This window comes from Colobus angolensis, unplaced genomic scaffold, assembly GCF_000951035.1.
Source record: "Colobus angolensis palliatus isolate OR3802 unplaced genomic scaffold, Cang.pa_1.0 Scaffold31, whole genome shotgun sequence".
In the NCBI taxonomy this organism is placed as follows: domain Eukaryota; kingdom Metazoa; phylum Chordata; class Mammalia; order Primates; family Cercopithecidae; genus Colobus; species Colobus angolensis.
In genome coordinates this window covers 8,221,549-8,243,734 of record NW_012116377.1, presented here as the reverse complement: position 1 = coordinate 8,243,734, position 22,186 = coordinate 8,221,549, and the positions used below count along the sequence as shown (strand labels likewise).

Sequence of the window (22,186 nt, the reverse complement as noted above, 5' to 3'; positions counted from 1 at the left end):
TTCAATTAGTTTAATAAGCAAATTTAAAAGGTAATCTAAGCCACGCCTTTTGAGCTACCTGTTAAATGTGGTAGGTAGCTATGGAAAAACCTAGCAAATATTTACATAGCAGTTGCAATAAATTTTAAGTTAACTATTTTGTATCTTGTTATCATAAAGTTGAGTTTCTGAGTGTTTGCTAAGTAGAGCAAAGAAATGTCAAATATATGAAGCAGTTTGTTTTCATAGTTCCAAAGATAGTTGACTTGTAACCTCAAGGCAAAAAATATTTTTAATAAGTGTGTGTGTGTTTATGTGTATGTGTGCATGTGTGTGTGAGAGAGAAACTATTTGTTCAGTTAAAGTTTTAAACTACATTTTTCATGGGATTTTGCCCACTCGCCTGCTAATAATCAACTTGCTATCTATAGTTTTCCTGATAATGCTCTAAAAACTCAAATACAAAAGGATTATGTAGCTTCCTTTAAAATTAGGACAATAACTAAAGCATTCCTTATAAAAATAAAGATACACATAAAATAAATATAATTCTAATACATTAATCTTAAAACACAACACAGAATCTCAATTTCCCACGCCAACAGCAAGAACTGAAGGGATGTAACCTAAAACTGATAGAATAGCAGAGATTTAAGTATATTCTTTAAAATTATCAATGTAATCATCAAAATAAGTAAAACTAAAAATATAACTATCAAACATTGGAAAGTGGATGAGGGAGCATGTAAGAAAGCTAACTCTCGTATTTCCTAGCATGAAGTCAACAGACGATGTCTGACTTTGATTAACCAAATTATATGTATACTTACGTTGCTTGGTTATACACAGCTCTCAAAGTACTAAAAATGATTAAAGTGGTTGTCCCTATGGAGGAGTATTGGAGATAGTGAAAGGTGGGGTGGGAGACTATTGCTTTGTATTTCAAGCCCCTGTGCTGTTTTATTTTGTATCATGTACAGGTCTTATTTGGATTAAAAAAAAAAAAGGAATATCCAGGACCTGCTGTATTCCTCTGTTCTCTCCCTGCTAATAAAGACATACCTGAGACTAGGTAATTTATGAAGGAAAGAGCTTTAATTGACTCACAGTTCCATATGGCTGAGGAGGCATCACAATCATGGCAGAAGGTGAAGGAGGAGCAAAGTCACCTCTTGAATGGCGGCAGGCAAGAGAGAGCTTGTGTAGGGGAACTCCCATTTACAAAACCATCAGATCTCGTGAGACTTATTCACTGCCATGGGAACGGCATGGGAGAGACTCACCCTCATGATTCAGTTCCCTCGCACCAGGTCCCTCCCACGACACGTGGGAATTGTTACAATTCAAGGTGAGATTTGGGTGGGGACACAGAGCCAAACCACATCATGACGTAGTGCTCCTTATTCCTCGCCGTCGTTGTACCTCCTACAGTCTGTCAGGTCATTTTGTACACCTTCCTTCAGATCATTTATACAGAAGTTAACCCATGAAGACCCCTGAGAACACCACAGCGATATATGCTTCTGTGGAAGAAAGTGACTGATTGATCCTAATTGCTTCTTGCTTCATACTGTCTCCATAACAAACCCCCTTTCCTCCTTCCCCAGGTTCTGTGTAGGCTTCCTGATGTGCAGTACATTAGGATGCTGGTCAGTGGGAGGAGAAAGGACTGACTGTAACACGGGAATGAGCCAGGCCCAGACATGGCCAGAAAGCTGGCTTTTGAGAGAAAACAGAGAAGCCAGAAAGGAGATCGTATCACAGACACAAAGAGTCACAGACAAGGAGATGCAGGCAACTCGGACTGCAGACAAGAAGTCTCATGGGTGATTCCTGCTGGGGCAATGTGGGCGGTTCCTGTGGCAAAGTGTACATTTGGTTTTTTTGTTTGTTTGGATTTTTTTTTGAGATGGAGTCTCCCTCTGTCACCCAAGCTGGAGTGCAATGGTGCGATCTTGGCTCACTGCAATCTCCGCCTCCTGGGTTCAAGTGATTCTCCTGCCTCAGCCTCCCAAGTAGTTGGGATTACAGGCACCTGCCACCATGTCTGGCTAATTTTTTTATTTTTAGTAGAGATGGGTTCACCATGTTGGCCAGGCTGGTCTCAAACTCCTGACCTCAGGTGATCCGCCTGCCTCAGCCTCCAAAGTGCTGGGATTACAGGCGTGAGCCACAGTGCCCAGCCTGCACATTTGTTATAGGGGCTCACACACTGTGACTGTCATTTCCAAAATTCTACCTCTGTGTTACCACACGATTCTTGGGCAACGCTCTCTAGCTTCGGTGAATTATAAATGTCTCATTCGCTAGTTAGAGCTAGAAAAAGTATTTTGACTTAGTATTTTTTTTCCCATCTTTGTTAAGTGTTACAGAAATTCTCTAGTTTGCTTTCCTTTTGCATCCAGTGCAATTTTAAAACACTATCGTTAAGGTTAGAGTTACATTTAGGGTTGGCATAATAGAACAAATACTATTTCCCAGAGCATTACTGCCCAGGTGTTTTACAAATACTACATTTTTTAAAAAGTTCCACAATTGAAAATAAGGTTGGGAAAACCTTAATTAGAGAGGTTTTCAGTGCTGGGCTATTGTAGTGCTTATGATATGCTAATATTCACTGTCCATCGCTAAGAACAGCACACAGTGTTTCACAAAACTTATTTGGCATTGAACCCTTTTTTTTTTTTAAAGAAATGAAACACTGTGTTCATTATTAAAGTTCCACAGAGCACAGTTTGGGAAACACTCAGTACCCATTTTATAATTACTATTTGGTCTTGACACTTTTCTTGGTGGGCTTCCAAAAATTGTTTAAATTTGGCTATTTAGGGCTGGATGTAGTGGCTCATGCCTGTAATCCCAGCACTTTGGGAGGCTAAGGTGGGTGGATCACCTGATGTCAGGAGTTCGAGACCAGCATGACCAACATTGTGAAACCCCGTATCTACTAAAAATACAAAAACTTAGCCAGGCATAGTGGCATGCACCTGTAGTCCCAGCTACTTGGGAGGCTAATGCAGGAGAATCATTTGAACCTGGGTAGGTTGCAGTGAGCCGAGATCACGCCACTGCACTCCAGCCTGGGCGACAGAGCAAGACTCCGTCTCAAAAACAATAAAAATAAAAAATAAAACGGCTATTTAGAATCATGATTCTTAAGGCTAGATGGTACCCCAGCGATCATCTTCTCCAAACTTTTATTTCACAGATGAAGCAACGGAGGCCCAAAGAAGGGAAGCCATTTGATTCAAGTGTTCCAAGCTAATTGCTAACAGAACCAGCACTAATCCTCAAGTTTCCTGATTCCAAGTCAGTGTTCTTTCCACTACATCACACAGCCTCTCCATTTCTTCCTAACACCCCTGCTCTTTGTAGATTTCCCCTTCTGAAACAGTAATTGCATGATTAATGTGGGTTTACATCCCCACCACAAGGCTGAGCTTATCAGCTACAATCGGCGCAGCGCATTGATTTCCCCACAGGCGCTTGCATCACCAGTTCCTCATCTCTAGACGGTGCTGGATTGATGGCATTTCTGGGTTTTCAACGCCAGTTCCAGGAAGCAGTTAATTGCTTTACCCAAAAATGTTTTTTCTCCCTGCGTCACAACGATGATCTGTCTGGTCTGCACATTGTTACCATGTGACTTACGTAAACGGCTTCCTTAATACGGGGAAAGCCTTCTGGCTTGGTCTTCCACCCCAGTCCTGGGGCCTCCAGGCACATCTTTATGATCTCAGCTGTAATATGCAAGTCTGATGGTGTCAGCCATCACTTGACCAGCTTAGGTTTATGAGGCTACACCTCGACTGGCATCCGTAGCCACCTAGACATTGACATTACGCCTACAGTTTCGATGGATGGTGAACAGGGGGCTTGGGGTCAGCGCCTAGTTCCAGTGTCTGGTCTCACAGAAGACATAGACGGCCAGAAGATGAATCAACCCCTTACAGCTCTCAAATATACATCCTTGGGTAAAATAACCAGTGTAAATGTCAATGACCACTTACCAACATTTGCAAGCGGACAGCTCATCTCTTTTCTTCCCTGCCCCCTGAATCACCCAATAGCACACGTAGACCAAAGTCCTTACTTATTGCCAATTACCACAAGCCCACTTCCCACTCCAATTCCCTTTTCTGTTCCTGAAAATGAACATTCGTAGGAAAAGAAAAGCCCAACAGTTTTTCTAGGCTTTTCAGGGTCCTGTCAGTTCACAAAGGACTACTGACTCTTTCTCAAGGAACTTCCAAGCTTCCTCCTGGGGACTTTTCAATCCAAATCTGTGTCCTGAGAAACTCTTCAACTTTTTCTTCCCATTTATAGCTTAATTGTTTCTCTGCTGCCTGTTTTCTAAGTTCATAACTTTATTTTTCTTTCTTATGAAGGTAGACTACACATGCACGAACGTGCCCAAGTCTCATCTGCTGCCTTTTTTTTTTTTAACTGAAAAAACAAAAGGGATCTATTACTGTCTGGAGGCAATGTGGCTCCGAGCCCTGCTTTCCTCTCCTGTAAATGGGGATTATACTATTTGCTTTGCAGGGCTGTGATGAAGTTGGAACAGATATTCATAAGCACCTAGCATAGTGGCTGGCACCTTGTAGGTGCTAAATAAATGCTTACCCAGGAGAGATGGGCTCTGCTCCTTACTCAGAAATCCCTCAGATTCCTAAAGACTGGTCTGCCTCTCCTTACCTTCCTTCTGATTTCCAAACCCCATTCCTTTCCCATACCTGGCTTGTTGGTTTGTTTGTTTAGCTGTTCCTGCAAAAATCTCTAAACCTCTCTTGCTCTGTTCTTGGAGCACAACTTGTGAGTTTCCCTCCCTCCCAATGTTTTAGAGATCCTGCTGGGACAGACAGTGTCAAATAATGCAACTTTCTATCTCCAGGACCCAGGCAAGATTTATTGGCTTCTGAATGAGGGGTGGCACCAACATTGTGTGTTCTCTCTTGCAGCATCCTCTCTCAGGACGTGGGAAGCAGCGGGGTTTACCGCTCACTGGCTGGGAGATGTTGGGGAAATAACCTCTCTATGTCTTTGTTTCCTCATCTGTAAAATGGGTAAATAATAGAACCTGTGGGAGGATCTAGGTTCCGTGGGGCCCGAAATTTTTTTGAAAGTGCAAAATTATGAATATAAAATTAGGAACAGGGCTTTGGAAGGAGCCCACACAAGTGAGGGACCTTGAAGCCCAGGCTTCATCTACTTCATGGCAGCCCTGTGTCTGATGGAACCAGTCAGGCTGTGGAGAAGTTTAAATGGAAAACTATACACAAAGTTGCTTAGTGCCTGACATAATAGGTTACTATAATAAGTATTGCCGATATTTATAATTGTTTTGATACAAACTGTTGATATGTATAATTATTTTGATAAAACAATTAGAAATTAATTCCATAAATAAAATCACAAAAAATAGACATGTATAGATATGTATAATTATTTTGATAAAACAATTAGAAATTAATTTCATAAATAAAAATCACAAAAAATAGACATGTATAATAATTATAAACCTTTTTTTTTTGAGGGAGTCTCACTCTGTCACCAGACTGGAGTGCAGTGGTGCTATCTCGGCTCACTGCAACCTCCACCTCCCGGGTTCAAGTGATTCTATGCCTCAGCCTCCCGAGTAGCTGGGACTACAGGCATGCACCATGCTTGGCTAATTTTTGTATTTTTAGTAGAGACAGGGTTTCACCATGGTCTCGATCTCCTGACCTCATGATCCGCCCATCTCGGCCTCCCAAAGTGCTGGGATTACAGGCTTGAGCCACTGCGCCCAGCCCTTTTTTTTTTTTTTTTTAAGACAGGGTCTCACTCTGTCGCCCAGGCTGGTATGCAGTGATGCAATCTCAGCTCACTGCAACCTCTGCCTCCCGGGTTCATGCCATTCTCGTGCCTCAGCCTCCCGAGTAGCTGGGACTACAGGCGCCCGCCACCCCGCCCGGCTAGTTTTTTGTATTTTTTAGTAGAGACGGGGTTTCACCGGGTTAGCCAGGATGGTCTCGATCTCCTGACCTCATGATCCGCCCATCTCGGCCTCCCAAAGTGCTGGGATTACAGGCTTGAGCCACTGCGCCCAGCCCTTTTTTTTTTTTTTTTAAGACAGGGTCTCACTCTGTCGCCCAGGCTGGTATGCAGTGATGCAATCTCAGCTCACTGCAACCTCTGCCTCCCGGGTTCAAGCAATTTTCCTGCCTCAGCCTCCCAAGTAGCTGGGACCACAGGCTTGAGCCACTGAGCCCAGCCAAAGCTTCCATCTTGTCTCCTGTTTCTGCTCACAAGTCCATCAGAATGAAGGGAGTGGAGTGAGCCCCCTTCTTCAGATGTCCCTACTTGGGGCTCTCTAGTCCTTAAACATGGGGACCCCATTCTGATCTCCATGTTTAAGCAGGTTCTTGTCCTCTCACTCATAAGACACATAACTTGTGAGGAGACCCAGGGGACGCCTGGGAGGGGAGAATGGGGGAAGTAGACCAGAGGAGGGGTGAGCACTAACAGCCGGGCTCAGGGGCCTGGAGACAACCAGCCAATTGGAGGGCCCAGCAAACTCCCAGAGCTTCCCAGAGTGTGTACATGAGCAGGAGAGAGGAGTCAGGCCCCGGGAGGTCAAAGGGCATCACAGAAATAGCTGGGCTCTTGAAAAGGAAGGTGACCGTGGACGTTTCAGTAAAGGCTGTAGGTTTTCTACCACATTTTTTCATGCTGGGTGTGGTCAACCACAGGCCCATGTGTTGGCTGTGGCCAAAGAGGCTCTTATCCCTTCCAGTAAGAGTTTGGAATCTGGGAACAAGGGTTACAGGACTTCACATGACTGACGTTCTTCTCAGGGAATTTCCATTTCCTAGTTCCTCCGTGAATGGTGTTCCTGGATCCCCGGAGTGGCTGCATCCGCGTGGTGTGTGTGAAATCCTAGAGAGGGGATGTCTGTTTCTCAGGGAAAGTTGGTAGTGAAGCTTGGAGAAGGAACACACGTTGAGAAGCAAAGCAAGTACGGTGTCCACTCCAAGTCCCCCACTCCACCCCTGCAGCCACCAGCACAATGGAGAAGAGTGCAGTGAGGGGGCAGGGGGACAGCTTCCTAAATCCAGAGGAGCCCCCAGACCAAATCTCCAGCCGCTCTCCCAGGAAGTCACCTGCCCTTGGGATAAAACATCTGAAGTAACTTAACTATCATATCTCTGATGGGAGGAGGGGGGGCTGGGGGACAGAAAGGTTTGTTCTTCAAAACTCTCCCCTTGCCACAGCCTGGAGGTTCTCTTGTTCCAGAAAAGGATGGCGTTGGAGGGAGCCCCAGCCATGACTCACTTGGAGCTAATCCTTAGCAAATCTATCACCATGGAAACTGCCAATCATCCATGCTTTTCATAGCTTAACCGAACATCTGCCAGGAGACAGCAAGTCATACAAACCATTCGTCCTGCCTATCGTGTTTACATTTGGGGCCCTGAAAAACAGAGACAGAGACACAGAGGGCAGCTCTCCACAGCAGGGTGGCGGCCCAACTCTGGCCACTAATCAGCTGCGTAACCTCTGTCGGGTCCTTCACAAGCTCCTCTGCACCCCTCCTCCCCCATCTGGTAAAATAAAGGATCGGATCAATGATTCCTCACCTTGGTTGGGCCAAAGGAGAGTGGAAGGGACAGAAAAGCATGTCCCCTAAAAGGGGTGGGGCAGAGAGGCCTGTGTAGTTACAATCTATGCACTATTATCATTTTACATTTGAAATCTTACAAAATAATACTCATAAGTTAAACCACAGAAAACAAATCTTGCCTCATCGTCTTAGGTAGCTATAGCTTTCTCCGCGGAAGGACGACGACACTCCATCTCTGAGCCAGAATGTCCAGTGTCTGTGAGGCTTTTAGTATCATTATCAAAAGGGAATATAGGCCAGGCATGGTGGCTCATGCCTCTAATCCCAGCACTTTGGGAGGTGGGAGGCCGAAGCGGGTGGATCACTTGAGGTCAGCAGTTCGAGATTAGCCTGGCCAACCTAGCAAAACTCCATCTCTACTAAAAACACAAAAATTAGCTGGGCATAGTGGCATGCTTTTGTAATCCTAGCTACTCAGGAAGCTGAAGCACAAGAATCGCTTCAACCCCCACTCACACCAGGCATCCTCTCTCTTAGGAAAGCCAGCCGTGGGAGCAGGGTGGAGGGGCTCATCAGGGCCACATTGCCAAGACAACCCCCTGGTGCACTGGAGTACGCTCGGGACATTCCCTGTGCAGTGTGACCAGGCAAAGAGGCCTTCTGCCCCTGCCTCTAGGGTAAATGCTAACCTGGCATCTCAGCCCAGGGGTCTTCACTCAGTGGGGACACTACCAGGCCCCAGGGAACACTCAGATGGTTTTCAATTTGTGTGCGGAAGGAGAGAGGAAGAGAAGCTGGGAAACATCTTCAGATGTTAATTTTGTTTTAATTCCCTCTGTTTTTCCCCTTTCCTTTTCTGTCCATTCAAGAGGAAGCTGACCTATATTCTCTTGCCTTGTGGGAGACAGGAGGCAGAGAGGAAGCAGAATTTGCCTGTGCACTGTTTTGGCTTCTGTTTCTCAAAAGCCTAGGTCCTTAGAAGATTTTGGAGGGAAACAGAAAAGAAACAGCAGAATGGCTGGGGAAAACCAGGGGGGGGACAAGGAGAAAAACTATCACACAGTTTGTGGGGCCACATAAAAATACAAATGCAGAATCAAAAATTATTAAGTTTTTTTTTTTTTTTTGAGACAGTCTTACTCTGTCGCCCAGGCTGGAGTGCAGTGGCATGATTTCGGTGCACTGCAACCTCTGCCTCCCAGGTTCAAGCGATTTTCCTGCCTCAGCCTCCTGAGTAGCTGGGATTACAGGCATGTCCCACGACACCCAGCTAATTTTCGTATTTTTAGCAGAGATGGAGTTTCACCATGTTGGCCAGGCTGGTCTCGAACTCCCAGGCTCAAGTGATCTGCCTACCTCATCATCCCAAAGTGCTGGTATTATGAGGCATGAGCCACTGTGCCCGGTCCAAGAATTTTAGAAACAGCAAAGCCGTAAAACAAGCATGAGGCCCTTCTCAGGGCAGGGACAGTGTGAATTCATAGGTCACACACCCAGAACGCTGGCCCTGGACAGGAGTGTCCCCCATATTTGACATAAAACTGGTTCTGGAGTTTGGGGCAGGGGGAGAGAGAGGCTGTTCACAGGTTCTGGGGAAATGAGGACCTGGGACCCCCCCACTCCCTGGCAGTACTGATGAGGAGCTGGTAAGACCCCCAGTCTATGTACTGGGGGAGTACACAGACCCTAAGCATAGGGTTCCCAATCTCAGATTTCTGGTCCCTGAATGTGGCTCAGAGGCAGCACAAACCTGAAAGGCCCTATGGACAGGACGATGGGAAGGCCTGGTTCTGTTTACAGATAAGGAGTTGCAGAGCCCCCCGAACACGTCTGGGTACTGTATAAAACCCTAAGCCCCTGGAACTGGTGCAGAGCATGGCAGGAGCAGGTGGAGGCATGCTGAATTACTGATGTTAATTTTAAGCCATCCTGGCAGAATAAAGGCTTAGAGTCAGAGACTGACTCTTCTTGTTTTATAAAAATGAAAACGCACTATTTCTGGCAAATCTGGATTTGTGGATCAGGATTCGACCTGCCACTTCCAAGCCCTAGTTCCAGGCTCATTTCCATGGCCGAGCTTTAAGAAAAGTCAGGCAGGAGGCTGACGCAGTGATACAAGTGATAGATGAAGCTGGGACCAGAGTGGTCAGGTGGTAGAGATAAGGAGAAGTAGAGAGAATCTAGCGACTCTTAGGAGGTAAGATTGACAAGACTTAGAGAGCACTGGAAAGAAACAGGGTGCTCTGATCACTGGCATAAGCAATTGGCTGGGTGGAGGTGCCATTTACTGACATCAGGAGTACAGGAGGAGGACGAGTTGAGGGGTAGCTGAGATGGGTCTGGTTCAAACTTGTTCGGTCCAAGATACTCAAGAGAAGATGTCACATGGGCAACTGAATGCATAATGTGAAGATTGGAGGAGAAGTCTGGGCTGGAAGTGTGAATTTTAGAGTCATTAGTTTAGAAGGTGGTTATTCAACAATGAGCATGGATGAGACTCCAAGGAAAATAGTTGAGAAAGAGATGCGAGGGCCTAGGAATAGCCTGAAGATCTCCAATATTGGATGGTCAGGCAGAGGGGATGCACCTATGAAGGCAAGTCAGAGAGTAGGAGGGAGCTGAGAAGGCTGCACCATGGAAGGCAAGAGAAATGCAAAGGGAAGTGCATTGTTGCTGAGAGGTCAAATAAAGTGAGAAACTAAAAATGCGTGCTGCATTTAGTAACAAGGAAGTCACTGGTAAAAGAGCCATGTCATTGGAGAGACAGGCTTGCAATTCCCAAAGGAGAGAGTGGGAGAGTTGAGCAGAGGATAAAAGAATGGAGATGGGGAGACATGTTATGTTTGGCTATGAAGAGGAGAAGGAAAGGCTATTGCTATAAGGAGAAATGGGATTGAGGAAAATCAATTAAAGATGATTAAAGTTATTGTCCTTTTCATTTTAGCAGCTTTATTGAGGTATAACTAACATACTATAAGATGTACATGTTTAAAGTATAACAACTTGAAAAGCTTTGCTATATGAATATACCCATAAAATCATCACTATAATCAGGAATACACACACACACACACACACACACAAATTTTTTTTTGTTTTTTTTTTTGTTTTGTTTTTTGATACAGGGTCTCACTCTGTCACTCAGGCTGGAGTACCATGGCGTGACCAAGGCTCACCAGGATCAAGCAGTCCTCCTGCCACCCACCACCCACCCCCAAGTAGCTGGAACTACAGGTGATTCTCCTGCCTCAGCCTCCAGAGTTGCTGGGACTACAGGTGCATGCCACCACACCCAGGTAGTTTTTGTATTTTTAGTAGAGATGGGGTTTCACCGCGTTGGCCAGGCTGGTCTCGAACTCCTGAACTCAGATGATCCACCTACCTTGGCCTCCCAAAGTTCTGAGGTTGTAGGCATGAGTCACTGAGCCCGGCCCAAGCTAACTTTTTAATCATGTTTTGTAGAGACCACAGGGTCTCACTATGTTGCCCAGGCTGGTCTTAAAGTCCTGAGCGTGAGAGACCCTCCTGCCTTGGCCTCCCAAAGTGCTGGGATTATAGGCATGAGCTGCCATGCCAGACCAGGAATATATTTTTCATCCCCCCAAAATTTCCTTCTGCACTTTGGTAATCCCTTCTTACTGCTCCTCTCACTCCCTTTCCCAGGCATCTGTCACTATAGCTTGCATTTTATAGAACTGCATATAAATGGAGATGTATACAATCATATTTATTTGCTCTTTTTTTGACCTGACTTCTTTTACTCAGCATAATTATTTTGAGATTCACCTATATTGTTGTGTGTATCGATAGTTATTTCTTTTTCTTTTTTTAGAGACAGAGTCTCACTCTGTCACCCAGGCTGGAGTGCAGTGGCACGATCTTGGCTCACTGTAACCTCTGCCTTCCATGTTCAAGCAATTCTCCTGCCTCAGTCTCCTAAGTAGCTGGGACTACAGGCATGCACCACCATGCCAGGCTAATTTTCTTTTGTATTTTTAGTAGAGACGGGGTTTCACCATGTTGTCCAGGCTGGTCTTGAACTCCTGACCTCAGGTGATCCGCCTTCCGCAGCCTCCCAAAGTGCTGGGATTACAGGTATGAGGCACCATGCCCAGCCAGTTATTTATTTTTATTGTTGAGTGTTTTCCTATTGTGTGGCTACACCATAGTTTGTTTATGCACTCATCTGTTGATGAACATTCAAGCTATTTCTAGTTTGGGGCTATTAAAATTTAAGCTGATTTGAAAGTTCATGTGCAAATCTTCATATGAACACAGGCTTTTGATCCTCTGCAGTAGATAACTAGGCATGGAATAGCTGGATGTAATTTTTAAGAAACTGTCAAACTTTTTTCCAAAGTCATTGCACCATTTTACACTCCCTTCAGCAGCGCATGAGGGTTCTGGTGTCTCCACATCTTTGCTAATACTTGTATGGACAATCTTCTCAATCTTAGACATTCCAGTAGCTCCTCCTTTTTCTGTCCCTATCCCATTTGGGGTGGGGACAACAAGTGAGGAAATGGCCACATATAGGAGGGCAGAGGGAAAGGGGAGAGAGACAAGGAGACAAGGCAAATACACTCCAGGCTATTGACACTCTCTTGATCAAGAGTGAAATGCTTTTCTCTCTTCATTAAGAGTCTGTTCCCTTGGGACAAACCCAGTCACTAGCAAATGTTATTTTTTATGGAGCATCTGGTCAACATGTTAGCTTATTGCCTACCAGGCTAGGGACCCAAGCATGGGGCAGGGGTCCTACAGGTAGCTTGGCTGTGGGAGACTCCTCTACAGTCACTGTAGAGCAGGAACTTGGGGAAGGGAGGGTGAGGATATTCATTCCTCACCCCTGGAATATTGTTTTGGCTCACACCCGATATAGCAAGAAAAGACAATAGTGTTTCTCTGCCGTCTGGGAGAAGATGTGCTGGTATGGGTAGGGGGAAGGGAAGGCGTTCCCTTCCATTCCATTCCCTTCCATTCCAGGCACACACTTATTCCACCTGTGAAAAGAGCAGCTTGTCCTGCTGAGGAATCTGTCCTGTTCAGCCCTATGAGATATATGTCCTTTCTATGAACAAGAGGTGCAATGTGTAAGGAGTGAGGAGGATTAAATCATATTGAGGGCTTTCGGTAAACTCCATTAAAATAACAGATTTTTATGTTTGAGGCCAGGGGTTCAAGACCAGCCTGGGCAACATAGTGAGACCCTGTCTCTACAAAATACACACAAAAATAAACAAAATAACAAAATTTTAGTCAAAGCTAAGCCCATATCTAAAGATGGATATACATACCAAGAGCACATGCAGGCCAATGACGATGCTGAATTTTGGAACCAAGAACTTGTATCCCAAATTTGAGAGTAAAAAGGAACCCAGATTACAATACCTGTAGCCGCTGGGAAGAAAACCCCAAACACAGTGAAAAAAGATTCCCCGGGGCTGTAATCGGGCAGCGTGTTGTTCTGTAGCAGTTCAGGTGAATATCCAATGAAACCATGTTCTGAAATAATGCAATGGAGAGCAACGTGAGCCCAGTGAGAAGACACAGGAGGCATTTCCCCAGATGACAGTACTATTTCATATATTACTTTAAATATTGGAAAAGTAGGGGCATGTGTGTGACACAGAGTGACAGAGCGGGTCTGCAGAACCATCTTCCTTCCCACTTCTAGGGTTGACTTTTGTGTGCCGATCCCACAGACACAGGTGGATGAAATAACATGAAAGGAAGCAGTGGTTAGTTCTGGGAAGGGGAGCATTTTCGTCTTTTGCTTCACAGACTTTAATATAGCTGAAATATCTTTCAATGAGCATGTATTTATGTGTTTGTTTTCCATTTAAAAAATCAATTGATATTTGCAAGTTACTTTCCTACTCAAAAACCTTCAACGAATCCCTAATAGTTACAGAATCAAGTCCAAACTCCTATCAAAGCCTCCACAACCTGGCAACAGCCACCACTGCCTACTCATCCCTTGCTTTTTCTCCTCCCCAGCAGCCACACCCTGAGGAAGGCCACCACACCCACCCCCGTGCCTTCGTTAGGCAGTCTCCTGGCCTTCCAGACTCTTCTCTCATATCTCTAAGCATCATAGTGGGCCAACTGTTCAAGCTCAGCTCAAATGGTGCTCCTTTGGGCTTTATAAGCACTCCCTAATCAGAATCTATTCCTCCCTCCTCACTGCTCTTGGCGCTAGGTCTGGCCACAGGAAGACCTTCCCCAGCTAGATTCCTTGAGGCACGAAATCCAGGTCTGCAGGTCTCTATCCCCCAGAGCTAAGTGCTGCACTGGTGCACAGTAGCTAGGTTGCAAATATGGGTCACACTGAAAAGAACCTTTCTCTTAGATCTCTCAGCCTATGGGCACATCTTGCTTCCACACTTTCAATTCGACTTGTTCACAGACTATATGATAGCAGGAACATCTCAGATCTTATTTCCTCAAAGCATTTTAAACATTTTTGTACATCGACTTTAACAAAGTTTTTTCAAGTGGTTTCAACCCTGCAGGCACATTGCTTCTTTGTCAAAGGAGGTCACTTTGAACAGCATCTGTGAACACGCTAGTGAGCTGCGGAATTTTAAGACACAAGTCAAGTGTTCTTGGTTTCAGGAACACCCAGGATATTCAGCCTCTGCTTCTAAATCTCATCTCTGAGAAGGAGTTGGTTTGTTCCTATGAATTGTTGTCCAAGAGAAGCCAATCCCTACTCGTTTTCCCTCAACCCCTGAGGTGCTGTAGGATGGGTATTCAGCTCTCACCCCACAGCCAACCCTAGGGTTTCAGGGACAGAATTTCCCCAAGCCTCATCCTCCACCCGCTTGGAGCTTAATTACAGCCCAAGCTTCCATCCACAAAAGAAGGCTCCTGCCACTCCGATGAGTCCAATGAGGTCGCCTGCGCTTCGCTTCACACAGCTTCCAAGATTCACAACTTCATAAGAAAAACATTTTTTAAAAAAATAATAAAACGAAAGCTCAGGGAAGCACAAGGGACCCTTGAGAGTTCAGTCAGGACTTAAATCATTGTCAATTGCTTTATTTTGCCTGAATACAGAATTTGTTCTGGCATATTCAATCCTAAGTGCCGTACAACTTTTCTGAATGGTTTGGCGTCTTCATAGCTGGCCCTCCCCTCATTAACAAAAAAGCAATAATAGCTAAGTTAACTTTAGCTTATCCGCTGGCTGACCTCACTGATGAGTCTTAAGGAGGAGAAAACTAGCCCAGCCTGCCTTGGAACTGAGCTCAGCCAAGCTGGACTGATGTGCAGATCGGAAAGCACATCTGAGCGGAGGGCTGTGCATGCCCGGCAGGCCCACCTTGCAGGACATAAAACACTTCATCAGGCTCATTCATCTCCAAGGGCCCAAGGGCGGCCCTGACACAGGGGAATATTTGGTCACCGGGCCTGAAGGGCTTTGCTCTGGCCAGCCTGAAGGTTCAGAGGGATTTCAGGCCCAACAGATGAGTCACTGGGAAGCCTTTTCTCGCCTGTTCCTTCAGCAAGACCCGCAGGCGGAGATAATGAGTCACTTGGCTGCCTGTGGGCCTGCCTCAGTTGCCCTCTCTTGCAGGGCTAATGAGAAATGGAGCCCTGCCACAATTCACAAGTGCACACTCACACTCACACTGCTGCTGGCCCAGCCTGCTCTGAGCTGGAGCCAAGCTCAGTTCTAAATCTTGTTCAAGGAAATAGTCTTAACTTTGCAAAGAACACTATAGACAAAAATATGTGTCAATGCTTTACTTACAATAATGTAAAATCAGGGGAGGGGCCGGGTGCTGTGGCTCACGCCTATAATCCCAGCACTTTGGGAGGCCGAGGCAGGCAGATCACTTGAGGTCAGGAGTTCGAGACCAACCTGGCCAAAAGTTGAAACCCCATCTCTACTAAAACTACAAAAATTAGCCAGGCGTGATGGGGCATGCCTGTAGTCCCAGCTACTCTGGAGGCTGAGGCAAGAGGATTGCTTGAACCCGGGAGGCAGAGGTTGCAATGAGCCAAGATTGCACCACTGCAGTTCAGCCTGAGCAACAGAGCAAGACTCTATCTCAATTTTTTAAAATTTAAAAATAAATATAAAATAAAAAACATCAGAGGAGGTTCTAAATGTCTATGTGAGACTGAGACATTTTAAAAGCTTATAAAGAGTTTTTAGTATGAGAGAAAACTGTCCATGTTATATGTAATATATGTTAATTTAGATACCATTTATAGTATAAATACAAAAAAAGGTGTATTAATCTATACATGTAAGAAACAGCTAGAAGAAAACACACTGAAATATTAACTGTGGTTGTCTGTATAATGCAATTACAGGCAATTCTTTTACTTTTTTTTCATTTCTACAAAACATCCGCATTTAAGTTAATGGGCTGAGTGCAATGGCTCATGTCTGCAATCCCAGCATTTTGGGAGGCTGAGGCGGGAGGATTGCTTGAGCCCAGGAGTTTTAGACCAGCCTGGGCACCACAGAAAGACCCCTTCTACAAAACACACACGCACACACACACACACACACACACACACACACTCTCATCCGGGCATGCTAGTAGCTACTCAAGAAGCTGGGGTGGGAGAATCACTTGAGCCCAGAAGGTAAAGGCTACAGTCAGCTGTGACTGTGCTACTGCACTCCAGTTTGAGTGACAAAATAATTTTTTTAAATGAACATAATCTACTTGTCATCAAATAATAATACCTTTTAGGAAAACAAACAAAACATCCCACAATTGAAAGCCCACTTTCTCCAGGAAGCTTTTCTATGTTTGAAGAGCTTTTCTTTCTTTCTGTTTATACTCTGTTTCCCAAAATGACTTGAGTGGCTTATGAGAAAAACATAAACAAGACAGGTAAAATAAAATAAGGATCAAAGGAAGAAAGAAACTGAGCAAAAGAGAAAGAGGGTGAGAACACCCCCAGTTGTACCTGCATGACCCACAGTCTGAGGCCTTATTCAGAGAGAATTTTCTGTTTTGACCAAGCCCACTGAGGCAGGGCATTGGATCTGGTGGCCCATCCCTCACATGGGCCACTTTCCAGTGGACAAAAAGGAGCCCTCAAAGCTGGCACAGTGGACCCTGCCTCATTTCCTCTGCCCCTATCTTCCCAGGCCCTTATGACTTGCACCCCTCACCTATCACCACCCCACCTCAGGGTCCCCAATCCTGAGCCAGTCCCCAAAGAGTCTTCCTCACTGGTCCCCATCCTGCCTGCTGGGGCCTGGATCTCTTTCCCACATCCTGAACCTGGTGGCCCAGCCAGACCTGAGGCATGGCTGACTCTCTGTTGGGCTTATGCAGAGTGGGTGCCCAGGGGAGGAACTGATGTCTCTGACTGGCCGGTACTGGCTAGCTAAGCATGGTGTGAGGTCAGCGGGTCACACCCAGGATTAGGGCTGAGGTCCATGCCATCTGCCATGCCCTCCAACAGTGGCTCTTAATGCCTGACTTGCTGATGCCAAGACCAAAGGTTCCTAATTCTTTTAGTTGCCCCATTTGAGAGTCTGATGAAAACCATGGTCCCTGTCCCCACAGACACCACATTTTGCATATCATTTTGGGAGAGGACAGATTTCTGAAGTCTCTCTGGAGGGCATGGACTTTAAGGTTCGAGACCTCCACTCTAGCAACTACATCTGCACCTAAGACTGTCCCGCCAGGAGGCACCCACAACTTCCCAAGGCCTGACTGCCGCCCTGCCCTGCCTCAGAGTGCACAGCAGCCCTGAGAGTGACGCAGCCAATAAGGTTTTAATGCCATAATCCTTGCCAAGCAATGGCCACGACTGTGTACACAGAGATCGTGCAGGTCACCCCAAGAACATCACAGTGCAGCCTCACTTCTGAAAATAATGCCAAGCAACCAATGACAGAACCCTTCCTATGTGCCAGCCACTGAGCACCAAGACCTTACAATGTCATACTTGTACGACGACTGAGGACACGGAGGCTCTGGAAGGTGAAAAATCTTGTTTGAGGCCACATAGCCAGATGTGTCTGTATTTCACCCACTGCCTCTCCCGGTGGCAGAACCCAGGCCTCTCTCTCTAGGAGGTGGGTCCCCAGGCCCTGGCACTGCACCCCCTTACAGAGAGATACCTACAGCACAGGTTGCCTTTCAGCCCCAGGAAACACGCCCACAGAGATCACGGCATCTCTCCCGGCCCCATCTGTGTAGGGCAGGCAGGAGTCCTATCCTGTGGAACACCATGTGCCTACTGGTATGCGACTGGCTGGAGTTTACACAGCTGGGAGGACACAGCCCGTCCTGGACCCCACATCTGAGTGAATTCAGGTCTCCATCTACCACACTGTCCCTCTGTAATCCATCCCAAAGTCATTCCCCAGGAATGTCCTTTTCTTTTCTTTCTTTCCTTTTTTTTTCTCAAAGAGACAGGGTCTTACTCTATCGCCCAGGTTGGAGTGCAGTGGCACTATGGTAGCTCACCGCAACCTCAAACTGCCAGCCTCGAGCAATCCTCCCACTTTGGCCTCCCAAAGCGCTGGGATTACAGGTGTGAGCCACCACGTCTGGCCTCCCCAGGGATTTCCAACACTTGTTTCTTGACCTCGGAAGAGTCTCTTTGCCTCTCTGTTAGGCTTTTGATTCCTCTGCTGGTGAAACTGAGACTGTGGTCTGGGGTCCTGTCATCTGACATCTTCCAACTCTCAAAGGCGTGGGATGCCTGGGGCCTGCAGCTGCTGCCTGAGAATGGATCTGGGTTTGACCTGAACATCTGTTTCTCTATCCAAGGAATAAAAATACTTTGGTTCAGTTTGAGCTGTATGCTTTTAGGAAGAACAAAAACAAAACGGGGGGCGGGTAAGAGAGAGAACAAATGACCACAAGACCCAGGCAGTAACAGGCAGAGGGAAAGTCCTTGAAGCTCTGACTGCAGAAAGGTTTGATCTTTCCACCCGGAATTTGGGTAACTCGGGCTTCTTGTGATGTGGCCAGTGGGCTGTGGCTCTTCAGGGCCCACCATCTGCTCCCAAGGGGTGCTCCTGGGAGCCTACCCTCCTCCCCTTAGCCAAAGGCAGGCAGCGGGGGTCACTAGTGGGACCGAGAGCTGCTCCAGCAGGGTTGTTGGGGTGCCCAGCAGCCGGGCATGGGGCCCTTGGCCTGGGTAGGTGGCTGCTGGGGGGCTCTGGGTGGCACCTGTGGTGCCCCCGACATCCCCCCCCCCGCCCCTGCCGCCACCGACGCCGCTGGGGGCTGCCGAAATTAGAAGAGGGAGTCGGGAAGTCATACCCCTCCCTGTGGGCGTCGGGTTGCACTGCTGACTAACTTAGAAAGCGAGATTTCTAAAAATGATGCTGGGGCTGCGGGCTGCGGGCTCCTGCCGCGGCGGGGGCTTCCGGCGGCGCTCTCTTCTGGGTCCCCCACCTCTGGACCAGCGACCGACGACCATTCAGACAGCCCTTTCCTGGGAACGGACAATAGGAGAGGCTGGCGCAACCGAGAACAGCCAGCGCGGAGGAAGGGCTGCGGACGGAGCAAGGAGGGTGGGGCTCGGAGGGCGCAGGAAGAGCGGCTCTGCGAGGAAAGGGAAAGGAGAGGCCGCTTCTGGGAAGGTACCCGCACCACGACGCCGGAGGGGCGTCGGGGGAAGTGGGAGGCCCCGGAGACTGCGCGAGGCTCCTCGGCAGAGAAAGTGGGCGCGGCGCGCACGCGGGACCTGGCACCCGGCCTCGCGCGCAGCCTCTGGACAGCCCAGAGCATCTCACCACCTGCACCTCGCCAGACGCGGCCTCACGGAGACGGGGATCTGCAGCCAATCCGAAACTGCCTGGCCCAGGGGGTCCGCGGAAAGGGGAGGAAAGGGAGTGTCCACGGGCCCCATCCTGCCACTTGTCACCCACAAGAGTTCCTTCCCAAGCAGCCCCACCCTCGCCCGGACACTCACTCACTCAGATACTGCCCAGCCCCAGATGGGCTAAGAGGCGCAGAGATGGGCAATTAAACACAGCAGGACCGGTCTGCTTGAGTTGGGGGTGGGGTTTTTCTTTTGGGAGATACAAAGGGTGAAGCAGTTATAGGTTATCAGGGAGAAGCCCGGTCAAAACTGAACTCAAGAAGCATAGATTTGGGAGAAGTCCCCGCCATGGTCGTCCTCCCTGGGCGTGAAGCACAGGGCCCCCTTCCAGGCACAAGGACCCTGAAGATCTCTGGGCGGAGGAAGGCAAGAACAGTGGCAAAACCAGGAATCAGGACAGCTGGGTTAGGGTCCTGGTTATGCGAGGACACACTGTGGGACTGTAAACAAGCCCTTTTCCCTTGGAGCTTTGCAACGCAAATTTTGAGTCAGCGAGATCCGCGTGGGCCAGAGACCCAGCCTTCCTAATGAGCTCCCCGGTGATGCCATGCTCCTGCCTGCAGTCGCACTCTCAATAGCAGAGTACGAGATAATTTTTCAGAACCCTTCTAATTCTGAAGTCTACCCAGCCAGAAGCCCACTCTCAGGCCTCTCAGGACACACTCTCCAAATACACAGCTGGTTTCCAATGGCAGAGGTAAAATCCCAAACCAGCTTCAATAACATGCCCCCCTCTCTACCCTGACTCTGTAGTTGTTGATACAGGATGTGCTCCAGAACCGTGAAACAAGCTCCCTACCACAGTTTCATATGTTAATAAAACCTTACTGGCCGATAATGAGAGATTATATGGAAAGGCAGAGAGATGAGGAAACCTTCATGGTCTCATTCATTGGCCTATTTTAACAACTGAGGAAACCAAAGGGCAAGCTGGAGCCAATTGTTCAAAAGACATGCAGAGTCAAAAGGGGAACAGTAACCCTAACTGAGAGTACAGTTTGGAGTCCAGATAGTATCAAGTCCCAATCTGTTGGGCTCTCCCATTGAACTAGGTCATAACAATCCTGGTACAACTATTGGTGTTCAATAAAAGTGTTTTGAAATAGAACTGACTCGGGCTGTATTGCATCGGACTGTTTTGAAATTAAACTGAATTGGGCTGTATTGCTTTGTATTGATCACTGCCTGGAGATTTGGAAGAGGAAATAATGATAGGTTTCAAAGAGGTCCCCAAGGAGTTCTGGGCGTGAGCCTGGAGCCTTCCTCGGACCACAGTCTCCTCCCTGGCTTCAGCCCTATTGACTTTGGTCCTCCAAAGAGAGGGTGGAGAGAGGATGTGCACAGGCTTTCCAGCCCAAGACCCCACCCAGAGAGAAAATACACAGAGGGAGGGCTGGGCATTCCAGCAGTGGCCAGAAGGGAAATCTAAAGTGTGGCTGGACCTGCCCAGAGGGCCAGGGGAGTCCCACCCAGCCTGCCTAGGGAGGAGCAGCCTGGAGCCCCTGCCTGGCCATGGGGAGGCCTCCACCCTGTGGGAGGGCTGGCTGTTGGGAAGAACCCCCAGGGCTGGGCAACCAGGGGATGAAGGGCCAGGTTGGGGGATGTCAGGGCAGGCTCCCTGGCCTGGGAGGGAAGCGGTTGAAAGTGTCCCATAAGGCCGGGCGCGGTGGCTCAAGCCTGTAATCCCAGCACTTTGGGAGGCCGAGACGGGCGGATCACGAGGTCAGGAGATCGAGACCATCCTGGCTAACACTGTGAAACCCCGTCTCTACTAAAAAATACAAAAAAAAAACTAGCCAGGCGAGGTGGCAGGCGCCTGTAGTCCCAGCTACTCGGGAGGCTGAGGCAGGAGAATGGCGGGAACCCGGGAGGCGGAGCTTGCAGTGAGCTGAGATCCGGCCACTGCACTCCAGCCCGGGCGACAGAGCAAGACTCCGCCTCAAAAAAAAAAAAAAAAAAAAAAACGAAAGTGTCCCATAAAAAGAGCAGCTCCCGCCATGCCCTGTGGTCTAGGACGGGGCTCTTTCTGAGCTAAGGATTCCTTCTTTGTGAAAGGAAAGATAAGCTTTTTCTTCATGAAGAGTGGTTTCTAATAACCAAGAAATTGTTCCATCTGTTAACACGGGCTCTATTTGAAATGCTTAATGAACCTTTTCTCATAATGGCCTTGAGGTTAGTAAGCTGAGATGAGATTTTTGCCTGGAGAGCCCTACAGCTGGAAAGAGCTGTCAAATGCCCAAGAATGTGAAAAGAATCTGACTTGAGGAGCCACTAGGTTCTCACCTGGGCTCCAGGAAACAAGAGGCATCTTGGGGTGAGAACAGTGCTGTCCACTTCCACTGCGCACCACTCGTTCCAAGTGCTTTACCATATTAACTCATGGAAGCCTCACAACTACCCTATGAGGTAGATGGATTTTTTTTTTCAGGGAAGGAAACTGAGGCACAGAGAGGCAACTGGGATTCAAACATTGTGTTTCCACTGCTGCAGCGGTGCTTGTCCAAGGCTGCAGGGAGTCTTGGACGAGTGCCAGGGGCTCCAGGTGGTCCAGCTGGGACCCTGCAGAGGGGTCCAGAGAGACCCCTCCCCCAGCCCAGCCCATAGAGCCCCCACTAGCCTGCCCTAGAAAGGAGCCCTAAGAAAGGAAAATCTGGCCTCCTTATCTCCTGGGGGAAAGGAATGCACTCTCCCTCCCGCCAGGATAAGGGGCTGTTTTAACGGGAAGTCTCCACCCTGGCTGTGGGTTCCTCCCAGCCACCACTTATTCCTTCTGGC

General features: G+C 47.7%; 1 protein-coding gene across 1 annotated transcript in view; it reads right to left on the bottom strand.

Annotated features, from left to right (window-relative positions):
• SLC12A8 (solute carrier family 12, member 8) overlaps positions 1-22,186 on the bottom strand; it is a 130,320-nt gene that overhangs the window by 45,466 nt on the left and 62,668 nt on the right. Inside the window, exon 6 of the mRNA XM_011950769.1 lies at positions 12,977-13,090. Within this exon, the coding sequence (XP_011806159.1) occupies positions 12,977-13,090 (114 nt within the window). The remainder of the gene's footprint in view (positions 1-12,976; positions 13,091-22,186) is intronic.